Source organism: Hippocampus bargibanti, linkage group LG06 (assembly GCF_051943395.1).
Source record: "Hippocampus bargibanti isolate YZ-2025 linkage group LG06, ASM5194339v1, whole genome shotgun sequence".
Taxonomy (NCBI): Eukaryota; Metazoa; Chordata; class Actinopteri; order Syngnathiformes; family Syngnathidae; genus Hippocampus; species Hippocampus bargibanti.
Genome location: NC_142739.1, coordinates 18645974 through 18660669, shown reverse-complemented (window position 1 = coordinate 18660669; position 14696 = coordinate 18645974). Strand labels below are relative to the sequence as shown.

The window sequence follows — 14696 nt, the reverse complement described above, 5'->3', positions numbered from 1 at the left end:
ACATGGGAACAATACCCCAGTCTAATTTTGTTCGCACCAAAATAACTGCACTGTTACCCTTACAGGAGATAGAGGCATGATTGATGTGACAGGTTGAATCTTGAAATCGGATAGCCTTGACGGGGTCTGATGCTTAGATAACCAAGCTGAGCACCACAAAGTGAAGGCACACTTCAACTTGGACGAATGTTCAGCGTCAAAATATTTGCTCACAAGCCAGATTTGATGTCTGTTAAAGAGCATGGACAAAAAAAACACAAGGCACGTGGTGTCAAAGTCTTTATGGAATCAGGGTCTGCGTAGTGTATTTGTAAGAGCATTGCAGTGCCATTTTGGAATGAAGTTTATTTGTTCAGTACCGCTAATCTTGAACACATGACACTGGACCGTGTGAGTGAAAATAGAAGAGATAGCATGAATGCAATTGGTGTCTGCGTTCTTGTGGAAGGTAAGTTTGATGTGGGTTGTGTTGGCTCAATTTTCTAGCTGCACTTGCAAGACTTGACCTTCATATTGGAGAGGTGTTCTATTTTCGGCGTCTTGCCGATATAGTAAAGGATGGTGAGGGGTTCCAGGTCCTGAGATACACAGCAGGGTGAGGCTGATGCATCGGGATTAATGCTGTTATAAAGGCCTAACACCTGGAAATAAAAAAATAATCAAATGATCATGCTTATACTTTTCAATGTAGCTTTATTGGCAACAATTATCAGCTTTGTAGGCCTGATTGTACCTTGGCATGCTGCGTGTCAGCACTCCAGAGATAAGGACATGCTCCAGCACAAAAGTTGGCCTCGTAGCCCTTTGGTTCATGAATCCACCTCCAGCCAAGGTCTTTCTTGAAGTCAATGTACAGCGTTCTCAAGCAGCAGTTGTCCTGAACGTTTCTAGAATTCATGAGGGAGAAAAAGACAAGAAGTGACATTTTTTGTTTTTGCAGAGTTCGGTTCGTCCATCCATCCATCCATCCATCCATCCATCCATCCATCCATCCATCCATCCATCCATCCATCCTCTACCACTTATCTAGGGTCACGTCGCCGGGGCAAAAGCTTTCGCTGAAAAGCACAGATTCTCTTCTGCCCAGCCACTTTTCGAGCATTTCTCCCATTTCCCTGGGAGATTCCACAGCTATCGGGACCTGGCACGTCACCAGGGAAGGCATCCAAGACGAATCCTACTTAGAGTCCAGAGCCACCTCATCAGGTTCTTCTCGATATGGAGGACACAAAGGTTGACCATGACCCCCTCCTGGATGACCAAGCTTGGCACCTTGTCTTTAAGGGAGAGCACAGACTTCCTGCAGAGGAAACTCATTTGGGTTGCTTGTATCTGGTATCTTGTTCTTTCAGGCACAAACCACAGCTCATGCCAGTAGGCGTTCAGGCTCAGCTCCTTCTTCACCACGAGAGTCCGTATCACAGCAGATCTTGATCTCCCAATCCATCCGACCCTCACTCATGGCGAAGATCCCAAGATACTTACACTCCTCCACTTGGGGTAAGATATCAACACAACTTGCAAAGGGAACTGCACATTTTTCCTCACTGAGAACCTTTGTTTCGTATTGGGAGGTTTCACACTCAGCTGCGAACTGCGCCAGTGAGATTTGGAGATGGTAGAGATGTAACACTGAAGCCACTCAACTGGACCTCCTCAATAGCTCGGCTGCGAGCTATTGAGGAGTTTTTTTTACGTTGTCCATAAAAGTTAAGAATGGAATCTGTGAATAACAGCAGCTTTAGTGTAACCCTCACTGGAAACTAATCCGACTGACTGCAATGTGAACCAAACTCTGACAACTCCGGTCTAGGGACCAAACAGCCAATAGTTCTGATTGTATGCGACATTTAAGCTCCCTTTTCATCAAACACATTTACTGTACCAAGGCACTGTCACATTATATATAGAGTTTGGTAAAGATGTTTGGTAAAGATGCAGGCCTATTACAGATATAGCCCTGATCCCCCAAAAATCAAGTACAAATCCATCAATTCTAAAAACCAGGAGCACCACCCCTGCATGGTAGGGATATATCACCAAACACCAACATCCGATTCCCATAAGGCGTTCCCCCTTGAAGATCAGTTCAGAGTGCCAAATGCTCAATCAGTTTGCCACTTTAGGGGTGGCGGAGAAGGAATAATCCAATTTCGGGGTAGACATTGACGATGCAGGCAAAACCTCCACACCTCTTAAGGTAAACACTAAACTTAAATGATAAATGAAACAATATTCGAACAATACATGCATTATAGAGCTTTTCTAAACCAGCCCTTTGTAAGAATAGCAAACTCATTCATACTGGTGATGGGTAAACTCCAGTAGCTCAGTACCTGGAGCAGTAAGCTGCATCTAAGGCCCTCTTCGTTCTTTGTGCTTTGTGGTGGAACGGAGACTCCAACCGATATGAGGGCAGCAGCATGATTAGAAGATGAGGTGTCCGACTATTGTGGCGCAGCCTCTTCAGTACTTTTAGATCACCACCGCTGACGAAGCTGTCATCAATACCTAGAGAAGTTAGAGATAATAAGGAATCCATCTCAGCGGACTCAACAGATTAGAATGTTAAAGTCACGGTCGGGCACTTAGCATTTGAAGCATTGAGTATGAATAGTCCACATACCTTAACCTAACATTGCTTATGAACCTTTCTGATTAACTAACCTGCAAACCGTGCTTCTAGCTCTTCACTCTTGTTGGGAATAATGTAGTTATTTGATGGAACAAAAGTACAGCATGGACAATGTAGGCTCAGCTTGAATCCACTGTTTCTATCTGGGGAGAGACAAATAGCATATCAGGCTTATGTTGTAGCTGTTCTACATCCAGTCAGGAAGGAGTGTTGGACTGCATTGACCTCTGTGATTCATCCATTCACTCACTGCCTCTGTCACATCAAAGGTCAGCCATTCGCCTTCCGTTTGTGTTCGTACCACTCGGCTGTCAATGTATCGTTGAGTTGGCGAGGTCAGGTCTTTATGCACTAAAATCTGAGCACAGTAAAGAGGCATGAGACATTAAATATAAGACCAACAAGCACAAACTTTGTGAATTCGATATTCGGTCTAATTTCCAAACTTTTTTTGAGACTGTTGCTGTCTAGCTGTAAACTGTAAACTACTATAGAAATTTCTCCACTGCGAGACTAATAAAGGCAAATCCAATCCAATCCAATCCTAATTCAAATGTCTTCTCAGAAGTCCCAAAAGATACAACAAACCTATTGTGATTGTTTTGACTGTTAGCTCCTGTGTCTTTTGACGAAATGTAAAATTATTTTGTTCATTACATTAATCTAGCAGGCCAGTTAAAATATGTTTACATACATACAGGAATTGTGGAGGTTTTCCCTGGAAAGGCGAGGAATAAAGTTCCTTCGCAGCAAGACGGACTATATATGTGTGAATGAAGAAGGTGGATGATTTTAAGTACAGTGAGACCTCAACTTACAAACACCTTATCTTACAAACTTTTCGTCTTACAAACGTCAAATTTATGAAAATTAAACCTTATAATAAGCACTATTTTCATAATACACAGCCACCACGGCTGGCGGAGTGATCTTCGGCGGAAGCACACGACCGAACAGCACCAGAGGTTAAGTTACCAACAGTCCTTATGGAAGGTGACTCTCCTTCCATAAGCCATCAACGATCATCAAAGTGGTAAAAATTTACAGCACAGTTTATTTCTTTAATTACAGTCCTCATGTAATGTGCCTCTCTTTCCAAACAGCAATTCCCTTTGACCTCCAACGCCATTCCATCAAGCCATCAATGACCATCACAAATGTAAATAAAGTGACTTTATGATACAATGCAGTGTATTTCTTTCATTACAATGCAATAGCACATTTATTATACATAGAATAAGGTATGTTGTGTGTAGTTTTAAGGCTTATTTAGTTGAAAAGTATATTTTATGGAAACCCGGGAACGGATTATTCCAATTTTAATGGTTTTCTATGGGATTTTTTTTTAGATACACACTTTTCGCCTTACACACTCTGTCTGGGAACCAATGAAGTTCGTAAGTTGAGGTCTCACTGTAATTGGGGTCAACTCTCCAGAGCAATGGAGGTGTGGAAAAGAGGTGAAGAAGCGCGTTGCGGCAGGCTGGAACGGCTGGAGAAAAATGTCAGGTGCGATGTGTGATAGAAGGGTTTCAGCTAGGATGAAATGAAAGGTGTGTAAAACGCTGGTGAGACCAGCCATGATATTTTGACTGGAGACAGTGCCACTGAAGATCATACAGGAAGCAGAGCTGGAGGTAGCAGAGATGAACATGTTGAGGTTTTCTTTGGGCGTGACCCGGTTGCATAGGATCAAGAATGGGTATATCAGAGGGACAAATCATATTAGAGGCTTTGGAGAACGATGCTGAGCCTTGAACTATCAGACCGAGAGGAATACCTAAAATGAGGTTTATGTATGTTGTCAAAGACGACATGAAAGTAGCTGGTGAGAGAGAAGAGGATGCACAAAATCAGGTTCGATGGAGGACACTGATTCTCTGTGGCGACCCCTGAAGGGAAAAGCCGAAAGGAAAAGAAGAAGAAGACAGTAATTGTAAATGGCAGTGAATGAGTTGACTTATTCAATTCCAGGTCTTTGTTATTTGGCTTGAGCACCACATCACTTATGGGTGTGCCACATACAGTATTCATTGTATTGTAAGGAATTCAAGTAAGCAAGCCATTTTGTTCAATACATGCTTTCGGACGAGAATGTTGCAGATTTGTATCAAGCTGCGCCTTCTCCTCATAAAGGTGAAGTGCACCTCAGTGCAACTTGAAAGATGCTGTAAAGTAATACACAAAGTGTGTTATTTGGTTTGTGCAACAATCAATATAAAATCAAATGAAAAGAAACAAACGTCTCTAATTGGTCAACATCCTAAACACAGTCCATAAAAATAGGAAACACGCAATTTAAAATGCATTGTGTAATTGCCAAATAATTAATTGAGCTCTACCTATAGTTTGGTCTCTGTTCTTTGATCGATTGCCCAGGAGCAAGAACCGAACCAGACGGCAGATAAGTCTCGATTATTTCTCTGCTGTCCTTCAGAACTGTACGAATGTTTATTTTGGCTCATCGCAAACTAATGGATAAAACACAACTCCTGTAGCTTCAACTCAGATTTATTTATTTTTATTTTGCGCCGGGACTGCGAAGGAGAGGGGAATGATCAGATCAAACTGATTATTCCCTTCCCCCTCCCCTCCATCACAACCTTTGGTTGAATCGTGGGACTGATTTAAAAAAAATATTCTAAATAATAATAATCATTATCATAATATTACAGTCTAAGGTGTGCTGGTTTTTGTGCCAATTTATTTTCAATCTTGGTGGATTTCAAGGTTGCAAACAAGTATGCATGTACACAAAAATGTCACATGTGTACATGAACGATCAGGGTGTAAGGCTGTCTACACTTCTTCTTTCATGAACTCCAGCAGTTCAATGTGTGTTACCTCCATGAAGACCGTAAACCTCTCCTGTGGTGAGTTTAAAGGGAATGAGAGGAGCCTGTCACAAGTTGGTTGTGTTCAAATGCTCATTTCTCGCTGCATGCGTTGAAGAAAATCAAAGAAAACTCCAGCCATGTGCACCTTGCCCTACACTTGTCTGTCTGCACTCTCTATCTTAGTAACAACTACAACATACCGGCAAAGTCTTTAAAAGCATTTTGGGGCTCATATTTTTTCAAACACGTCTAAATTAAGTGTTGTGTATAGTTGTGTCTGCACGGATCTGAGTAAGTGATCGTGTCAGTGTGTGTGTGTGTGTGTGTGTGTGTATGTGTGTGCGTGCTTGATAAATGTGCATGAGGTGGATGTTATCAGGTTTCCCTTGTTGTACCGGCCTGTCCCTTCCTCCCTCACACACGCTGTTTTCGTGAGACTCTCCCAGTTTAGAGCTGTGTTTAGCCCAGCTGTCATTCCCTTGTCTGGATGCAAAACATAGCATGAAAACCGGCTGGTGGAGACTGGCTGACAGACAGCCAGTTCTGGGTGAGTGGAGAACCAAATCAGTTATCTAAATTCTTTCATAAAGTAGTCCCACCCTTAAGATCTGTATAAAAGGAACGTGAAAGTGTATATATTATCCATAATAATAATTTATTATGTTTTATTCTGATGCTGAGCTTTTGTCTTTGGGAGTGTTATCACATCATATTAATTAATTATAATCAATGCAACACATTCATTGAATGTTCATTAGATGGGTTATATATAAAGAGCCCATCGACTGGATTGCAGGCATGTTTTGAGTGAACAGCAAAATGAACAAACCAAGCCCGGAAAGAAAAAGCAATCAAGAACCTTAAGCCTTTTGCTTCTTTCAAGGTGCATGCGGCAGTTTATTCAAAGAAGACAATGACAGGCAACTGAGCTAAACTGAAATACTTGATGAGAAGAAGGCTCAAGGGTGAGTGATCTCGATTTGTGTCGGTGATCTCAATGCATTCATTTGATACCACATTGATCCACAATTGCAAATCAGAAATTTGCTTCTGCTTCCCCTGCAGGGGAAACCATGGTGGTTTAATCTCAAGCAATCACATTATATGACCAGTGCTCCTTCAAATAAGCAGTTTGGAAATTGAACGGGAGAACCTTTAACCCAGGCATGGGCAAACTACGGCCCGCGGGCCACATACGGCCCGTTAGGCTTTTCAATCCGGCCCGCCGAACTTGCCCAAATTATAGTACAAACAGTGTCTAAAACTCATGACAAAAAGCTAGCGAACAACAGGGCAGATAACTGAAAAGTTGCCTGCCCCATTTTTCCCAACTTGAAGCAAAATGAGACCAATCCCATTAAGAAACATTGTCACAAAGTATAAAGTTTTTTTTTAAATCAAGAATGCACCAACTACAAATGCTACCTTGCTTAATTTACGGCAAATGCGCATGGCTGTAAATTTTGCTACAGTAGTCGATTGTCATTGTGGTGCACAATGCAACGTTTGCATTGATTCCTACGAGCCACTAAGCCCCTTTCATAAGTCTCACGTACACTTTACAGTCACGGTTTAATGTACATTTACGTTTTGTAGCGTCACATATGTTGTTAGCTTCTTTTGAATCTTTCTTCTAGTTTGAGGTTCTGTGCATCTATTTTGGAAAATGACATGCAATTGCACGACTTTGTAACGCTTGCGAAAGTCCGGAAGAAAGAAGCAGGCTTCTGATTGGCTGCCGAGCCGAGTATGCAAATTTCAACTGCAGGTAGTCTATGTTTGTGTGCTCGGCGACGGTACACGTGTATTGTTAGCGCGTGAAGGCGAGAGCGTCAGTGAGGAGTTTGTTGAGCGCGCGGTCAGGACAAACCATCTATGATTTGGCGGAATTTAACACAAGTAGGTATTATTGAGCTTGATGTTTTGAATGTTGAAAGTGATTCCATTTTTCAATAAATGTTGATTTCTTTGCCCCTTCGATGGAAACTTAAAAACAGACGCAATCTTGATAAATCACAGTGCATATGTTATTTTAATCTATTTCCATTTCCTCCTCCAAGTATCTGCGAAATAGTCTGTAAATGCCATATCTTGCATATTCCTTGAGACAAATGTATTAACTGATCAGGGATATTTTTCACATTTGAAAGACAGTTAATAAATTGGGTTGTAGTGTTTTTACTGTGCTATGAGGTTTGTACATACTACATTTAAAGGACAACCGGCACCATTTTTTGTTTTTGTTTCCCACTGACATCAGAAAAACGTTTTATAGCATCTAAAATACCCAAATCAGGCAGGCTGATATTTTTAGTTAAATGAAAAACACCAATAAAAATGACTTCAAAATGAATCCGGAAATGGCCAGTTTCAGAAGGTTGCTCGAGAATCAAAACAATGGCTTCAGATTCGGAGAAGATGTTTTCTTGTTCTTGTTCTTCTGAAGAGGAAAGCATAAATGTTTGCAATTGATTCTAGGAGTCCTCCCATATCAATTCGAGCCGTCAATGACAGCAATGTAGCACCCAGAAAAAGCAGAAGATTGCGCCCAAGCTCCGTTGGAAATGGGCTGATTTGTCAGCTGGGAATTTGTGTCAGCGAATATCAAATAGTTGTCTTGGTGCAACACACAACGATTCACCATGGCGTTATTTATGTGTTTTCCTTCTAATTTCGCCATCAACACGGATTAACACGAAGTTTTCAGACTAAACAAAGTACCCAAAATGCATTGTATGTCGCTTTCTCGGTCAGGGGCGGTCCAAACGTGACGTCACATGGGTATCGTCATCAACTCGAAAACAAGACTTCATATATTCAGCGCAAGTCTTAAAACGTAAACTATAGCTATATGCTGTGGAATCTTTGTAAAATACGCTCAGTCGAAGTCATTTGAAGTGATTTTATAAATTATGGACATAACTTGTTCGGAGTATTTCCGGCCCAAACACTCCCTCCAAATGCTCCTGGCCCGGCCCCTCTGTCAAATTTTAGAACCCAATGCGGCCCGCGAGTCAAAAAGTTTGCCCACCCCTGCTTTAACCCGTTTTCATCATTGTAACTCCTCAATCAATCACAGCAAAATAATGGTCGATTGTAGCAGTATTACCTGGTAAAGCTCAATGCGCTGCTCAGCTACTCTTGCCGTAGGATTTTGAAGACGAAAGATTCTCAGCTCAGCTCTCACCAGGTTAGAGGCGTTTTTCTCCTTTGAGGACACGTCAAACATTAGCCGTCTGTAGTAAGGGTTGAAGAGTGTGGGAGAAATTATATCTGAAACAAACAAAGGTGATCAAAGTCGTGAATCAAGGAAATTTGATAATAAGAATCAGAAACAGAATTATCTAAGAATCAGAAACATAATTATCTTTATTGGCCAAGTGTGTAGAACAGCCAAGGATTTTTTTCTCAGATAGAACACGCTGCACTAGTCTTCTTTTCCTTTCGGCTTTTCCCCTCAGGGGTCACCACAGCGAATCAATGTCCTCCATCCTTTTGTGCATCGAACGTGATGCATATGCTACGGGTTGCCAGTCTTCATGTTTTTGTAGAAGTACTGCACCCACATAAGCTGTGACTTTCATGTTTGCTCTTTGTATTTTTGGTCTCGTATGATCTTCTTCATGAAATCAGTCTCTGAAATGACATTCACATTGGCTCCAGTATCCAATTTGAATTTTAGATGAATGTCGTTCACTTTCAGTGTAGTGATCCAGTCTTTTTCTCCTCGTTCATCTTGTACAGCATTTACATAAAGTTCCTCCACTTCATAATGATCATCTACTGCATCTACCTTGCCTTTCATTTCTTGGTTCCTGCAGCAACGAGCATAGTTATTTGCTTTGTCACAGTTTTTATATATTTCACTATATGCTGGACACTGCTTCTGGGATGTTGCGTACCACGAGGACAACATTTTTGTTTGAATATCCTGTATTTGTTGGATTGTCTCACTCTTGCTTTCATATCAACAGTCTTGTTTTTGTTGAATTTGTGTGCATTTCTTTCCACTGCATCCACATTGCAGCTAGCATCATTTAGCAGCTTTTTAGCCTGTGATTTAACAGTCAGAACAGCTCTACACAGTGTGAAGTCTTTTTCCAGGTCCAGATGTGATTCTCTGAATATCCTTTCTCTCAGTTTATTGTCTGTAATGCAACACACTATTCATTTTTTGATCAGTGATTCTGTTAATCTTTTATCTGTTTCTCAGCTCATTTGCATAATGGTCAATAGTTTCTTCAACTATCTGTACACATGTGAATAATCTGTGCCTTTCAAACGTCACATTGCGTTTCAGAATGCAGTAAGCTTCAAACTTTTATATTATTTTTGAAAGCTTCATCTTGTCATCCTCAGCATCAAATGTGAAGTTGTTTTAGACCTTGTGATATCATGAGAGGCTAGCTCTCAGCGGGACAGGACAAGAAGTGCAATGGACGACAGGTTTGGATACAAACAAAGGTTTTAATCAAGGGTTTCGGGGGGAATTCACAAGCAACAAAGGTTTGAATAGTGTCTCTTCCAATACTTACATCCAAATAAAGTCTCTTCTGAGGTACAACGGAAGACGGAGTTATTTTCCATGACTCCATGCCTCACCCCTCTTGATGTCCTCCTCATGTAGCCTAGCCACCTTTAGCAAGGGTCTGAATCCTATTGTCCTGTCGTATGGTCCCAACTGGCAATGAGTTCCACGCAACAATCAGTTTCTCCACAGAGCACAGCAACAGAGCTTGTCTCCCCCGGCCTCACACTCAGAGGCTCTCTGCCTTAAGAGCCTTGCTTGCCAATCAAGCCGTGTCAGCCACAGGTGTGGGGTTTGAATTTCTGCCTTCCACCAGATGGGCCAAAACTATCCCTGGATGAAGCCATCTTAGGGGAATGTATTTCCCCTCCAGGACACAGCCTCTCGTGACATCACACATCCCCCCCCTTGAGACCGACGTCCTCGGCGGGGTGAAGGATGCGAAACAGGCCAGGAAGGCCTCCCTTCGGGAGAGTGCATCCGCATTGCCTTGGCGCTTGCCAGCCCTGTGGACAACAGAGAAGTTAAGGCTTGCAGACTCAAGAACCACCTGGTTACTCTGCTGTTGGTCTCCTTGTTCCCGGCCATCCATTGGAGAGGAACATGATCAGAGATCACTGTGAAACGTCTTCCCAGGAGATAGAAGCGTAATGACTCCAAAGCCCATGTAATTGCAAGGCATTCCTTCTCCATTGTGGAATAGTTCTTTTCCCTGGGCAACAGCTTCCTGCTAAGGTACAGGATGGGATGTTCCTCTCCTCCATGTACTTGCGAGAGTACAGCCCCCAGACCAACTTCTGATGCATCAGCTTGGGCAATGAAGTCCTTGCTGAAGTCTGGTGCCACCAGGATCGGGCTGGAACACAGCGCCTGTTTTAGATTGACGAAGGCCATTTCGGCCTCTGGGCTCCATTTCACCAATCGGGAGTGTTTTTTGGTCGTCAATTCTGTCATGGGGGCTGCTATAGTAGCAAAGTCAGCGATAAAGCGTGGGTGCTGGCCATCCGAGAATCCCGACCGGAGCTGCGCACCTCGTACCCGGACTTCGTCGCCGAGTTACGCCGGGTTTTCCATCATCCGGTGACGGAGTCCGAAGCGGAGGGGAGACTACTGGACTGCGTCCAAGGGGCCCGTTCAGCCGCGGAATACTCCGTCGACTTCCGCATCCGGGCCGCTGGCAGCGGCTACGGCGACCGAACGTTGAGGGGGGTGTTTCGTCGCGGATTGAACACCGACCTCAAGGACGAGTTGGCTACCCGCGACGCGGGCACCACCTTCGACGACCTGGTCGCCATAGTCATCGGCCTGGATCACCGCCTTCGGGAGCGACAGAGGGAGCAGCGCGGCCGACGGCCCCGACAGCCACGCAGCCGGTCCAGATCTCCCACACCCGGCAGCGAGCGTGTGCGGTGCCTGGAGGAATCCCCCGAACCCATGATCATAGGGGGGGGGGAACAACCGCACTATCCCCGGGGCTCATCGCACCCAAGGCCCCCAGCCGAAGACCTCAGGTCCACGCAAGTCCCCGTCGAAACGGCGACCACAGCGACCTCTGGAGGTCAAAGCCACGACCCCCGTTACACGGTTGGAGCTGGACAGTGAATTAATCGGCCCGTCCAGTTCCCAAACCGTGCGGGCCCTTGTGGACTCGGGGGCCGACGGGTGCATCATTGACCCCCAGCTGGCGGACTCGTTGGCCAGCTGATCGATCTCCACCCCCCGAAGGAGATCGTCGACCTGGACGGCAGACTTTTAGCCCGAGTCACCCACCTCACTGCCCCGCTAAAACTCCGGGTAGCGGGGAACCACGTCGAGCACCGCCAATTTCTAGTTATGCCCTCCCGGAATGCGCCGTTGGTATTGGGTCTCCCCTGGCTCAATACCCACGACCCATCCATCTCCTGGGAGGGCCCCACCATTCAGAGCTGGAGCCCCTACTGCTACGCCAACTGCCTGCGGTCGGCTACGGCAGGGCGAGACCCCTCCCGCGTTGGCCCGCCCGAGGCCATCTGCCTCAAGGGCGTGCCACAATGCTACCATGACCTGCGGGAGGTGTTCAGCAAAGACAACGCCCAATCCCTGCCACCCCACCGACCGTATGACTGTGCCATCGACTTGCAGCCAGGGGCTCCATTACCGGACTCCAGACTGTTTCACATTTCACAACCTGAACGGGAAGCCCTGAGCACTTACATAGACTCCTCCCTTGCGGCGGGACTCATCCGGCCGTCACGGTCTCCTTTGGGCGCAGGGTTCTTCTTTATTGACAAGAAGGACGGAACCCTGCGTCCGTGTGTCGACTACCGGAGTCTGAACGACATCACCATCCGAAACAAATACCCCCTCCCCCTCATGGACTCAGCCTTCACGCCCCTTCAGTCCGCAACCATTTTTTCTAAATTAGACCTCCGCAGTGCGTACCACTTGGTCCGCATCCGGGAGGGGGACGAATGGAAAACTGCATTTAAAACACCATTAGGACATTTTGAATATCTGGTGATGCCGTTCGGACTCACGAACGCTCCCGCCGTATTCCAAAATCTGATCAATGATGTGCTCAGGGACTTCCTCAATGTTTTTGTTTTCGTTTATCTGGATGACATTCTTATTTTCTCTCGTTCTGCAGAGGAGCACCGGCAACACGTCCGACGGGTCCTGGTGCGGCTCCTGCAAAACCGGCTCTACGTGAAGGCAGAGAAGTGCGAGTTCCATGTCCGCTCTCTGTCCTTCCTAGGGTTTGTCGTGGAGCGGGGGCAGCTCAGGGCCGACCCTACTAAGACTAAAGCGGTGGTGGAATGGCCGATCCCGAAGACGCGCAAACAGCTTCAGCGGTTTTTGGGGTTTGCCAACTTCTACCGCCGCTTCATCCGCGGGTATAGTCAGAAGGCACTCCCCCTCACTAACCTCACGTCCTCCAAGATCCCCTTCAGGTGGACGCCCGACGCTGAGGGGGCATTCAACCGCCTCCGTCTTGCCTTCACTAACCCCCCAGTTCTGTGTCATCCCGACCCGGATCTCCCGTTCACGGTCGAGGTTGACGCATCCGAGTCCGGAGTAGGGGCTGTCCTGTCCCAGCGCTCTCCCATGGACCAGAAGCTACGCCCATGCGCCTTCTTCTCCCGCCGGCTCAGCCCCGCCGAGGCCAACTATGACGTCGGCAACCGGGAACTGCTGGCGGTCGTCCTGGCCCTTCAGGAATGGAGACACTGGCTTGAGGGAGCGAAACACCCCTTCACCGTCTACACGGACCATAAAAACCTGGCGGCCATCCGGTCGGCCAAGAGACTAAACTCTAGACAGGCCCGATGGTCACTCTTCCTCACCCGGTTTAACTTTTCTCTCACCTACTGCCCAGGGTCACAGAACACCAAGCCCGATGCCCTATCCCGCATCCATGAGCCGGCAGAAAGGGAGGAGACCACCACTAACATCCTGCCGGCCCAACGCATCCTGGGTGCCCTGAGGTGGGAGGTTGAGAGAAAAGTACAGCAAGCCCAGGGGACGACCCCCATCCCCAGGGGCTGTCCTAAGGATCGCCTGTTCGTCTCCCCCCCTCTTCGCACGGAGGTGCTCGTCTGGGGGCACACCTCCAAGATAGCTTGTCACCCGGGGGTCAACAGGACGATCCAACTCATCGCCCAACGGTTCTGGTGGGACATCACCCTCTTCGTGAAGGCCTGCCCGACCTGTGCCTGTGGGAAAGCCTCCCATCAGCCCCCGGCAGGACTCCTCCGGCCGCTACCGGTACCGTCCAGACCCTGGTCCCACATCACCGTCGACTTCGTGACAGGCCTCCCCCCCTCCCGTGGCAAGACGGTCGTCCTTACCGTTGTGGACCGATTCTCCAAGTCGGCCCACTTCGTCCCGTTAACCAGGTTGCCGTCCGCCATCGAGACGGCTCAACTCCTGGTTAACCACGTCGTCCGTCTCCACGGGATTCCAACGGACATCGTGTCGGACCGGGGACCGCAGTTCGTGTCCAAGGTATGGAAACGTTTCTGTCGGTCCCTAGGGGCGTCGGCGAGCCTGCCGTCTGGATACCATCCCCAGACCAACGGACAGACGGAGAGGAAGAACCAGGACCTGGAGGCGGCCCTCCGGTGCGTGTGCCTCCACAACCCGGCGTCGTGGGCCCTGCACCTACCCTGGGTGGAGTACGCCCACAACTCCCTGGTCTCCGCAGCCACAGGTCGGTCCCCATTTATGTCCGCCTGTGGCTATCAGCCGCCCTTGTTTCCCACTCAGGAGGGCCAGGTGGAGGTCCCGTCTATTGAACATCACCTCAGACGGGCCCACAGAGTCTGGAAGGAGACCAGGGACGCCCTGACACGCACCGCATCCCGGAACCAGCGGGTGGCGGACCGTCACCGGAGACAGGAACCCAACTACCAGGTCGGGCAGGAGGTGTGGCTGTCGACGAGGGACCTTCGGCTGGCAGGGTCTTCAGCCAAGCTGGGCCCACGCTTCACGGGTCCCTTCCCCATCGAGGCCATCCTCAGCCCGGTCTCGGTGAGGCTCCGGCTGCCACCCACCATGAGGATCCACCCCGTTTTCCACGTTTCCCTCCTCAAGCCAGTGGAAACCTGCTCCTTAGCCCCCACGCCCACCCCCCCACCTTCCCCCCGGATGTTGGCCGACGGACCGGTCTACACCGTGCGGGAAATACTGGACTCCAGGCGCATGGGCAGAGGAGTGC

General features: G+C 47.2%; 1 protein-coding gene across 2 annotated transcripts in view; it reads right to left on the bottom strand.

Moving 5' to 3' along the window:
• Positions 1 to 325: 325 nt before the first annotated feature.
• Positions 326 to 14696, bottom strand: part of tgfb2 (transforming growth factor, beta 2) — a 66328-nt gene continuing 51957 nt past the window's right edge. For both annotated transcript variants that reach the window (XM_088998678.1, XM_088998679.1), the window contains 6 exons: positions 8582 to 8745; positions 2861 to 2993; positions 2668 to 2778; positions 2337 to 2511; positions 734 to 887; positions 326 to 641 (listed from right to left, as the gene is read on the bottom strand). In XM_088998678.1, the coding sequence (XP_088854804.1) occupies positions 483 to 641; positions 734 to 887; positions 2337 to 2511; positions 2668 to 2778; positions 2861 to 2993; positions 8582 to 8745 (896 nt within the window). In that variant the 3' untranslated portion in view covers positions 326 to 482. The remainder of the gene's footprint in view (positions 642 to 733; positions 888 to 2336; positions 2512 to 2667; positions 2779 to 2860; positions 2994 to 8581; positions 8746 to 14696) is intronic.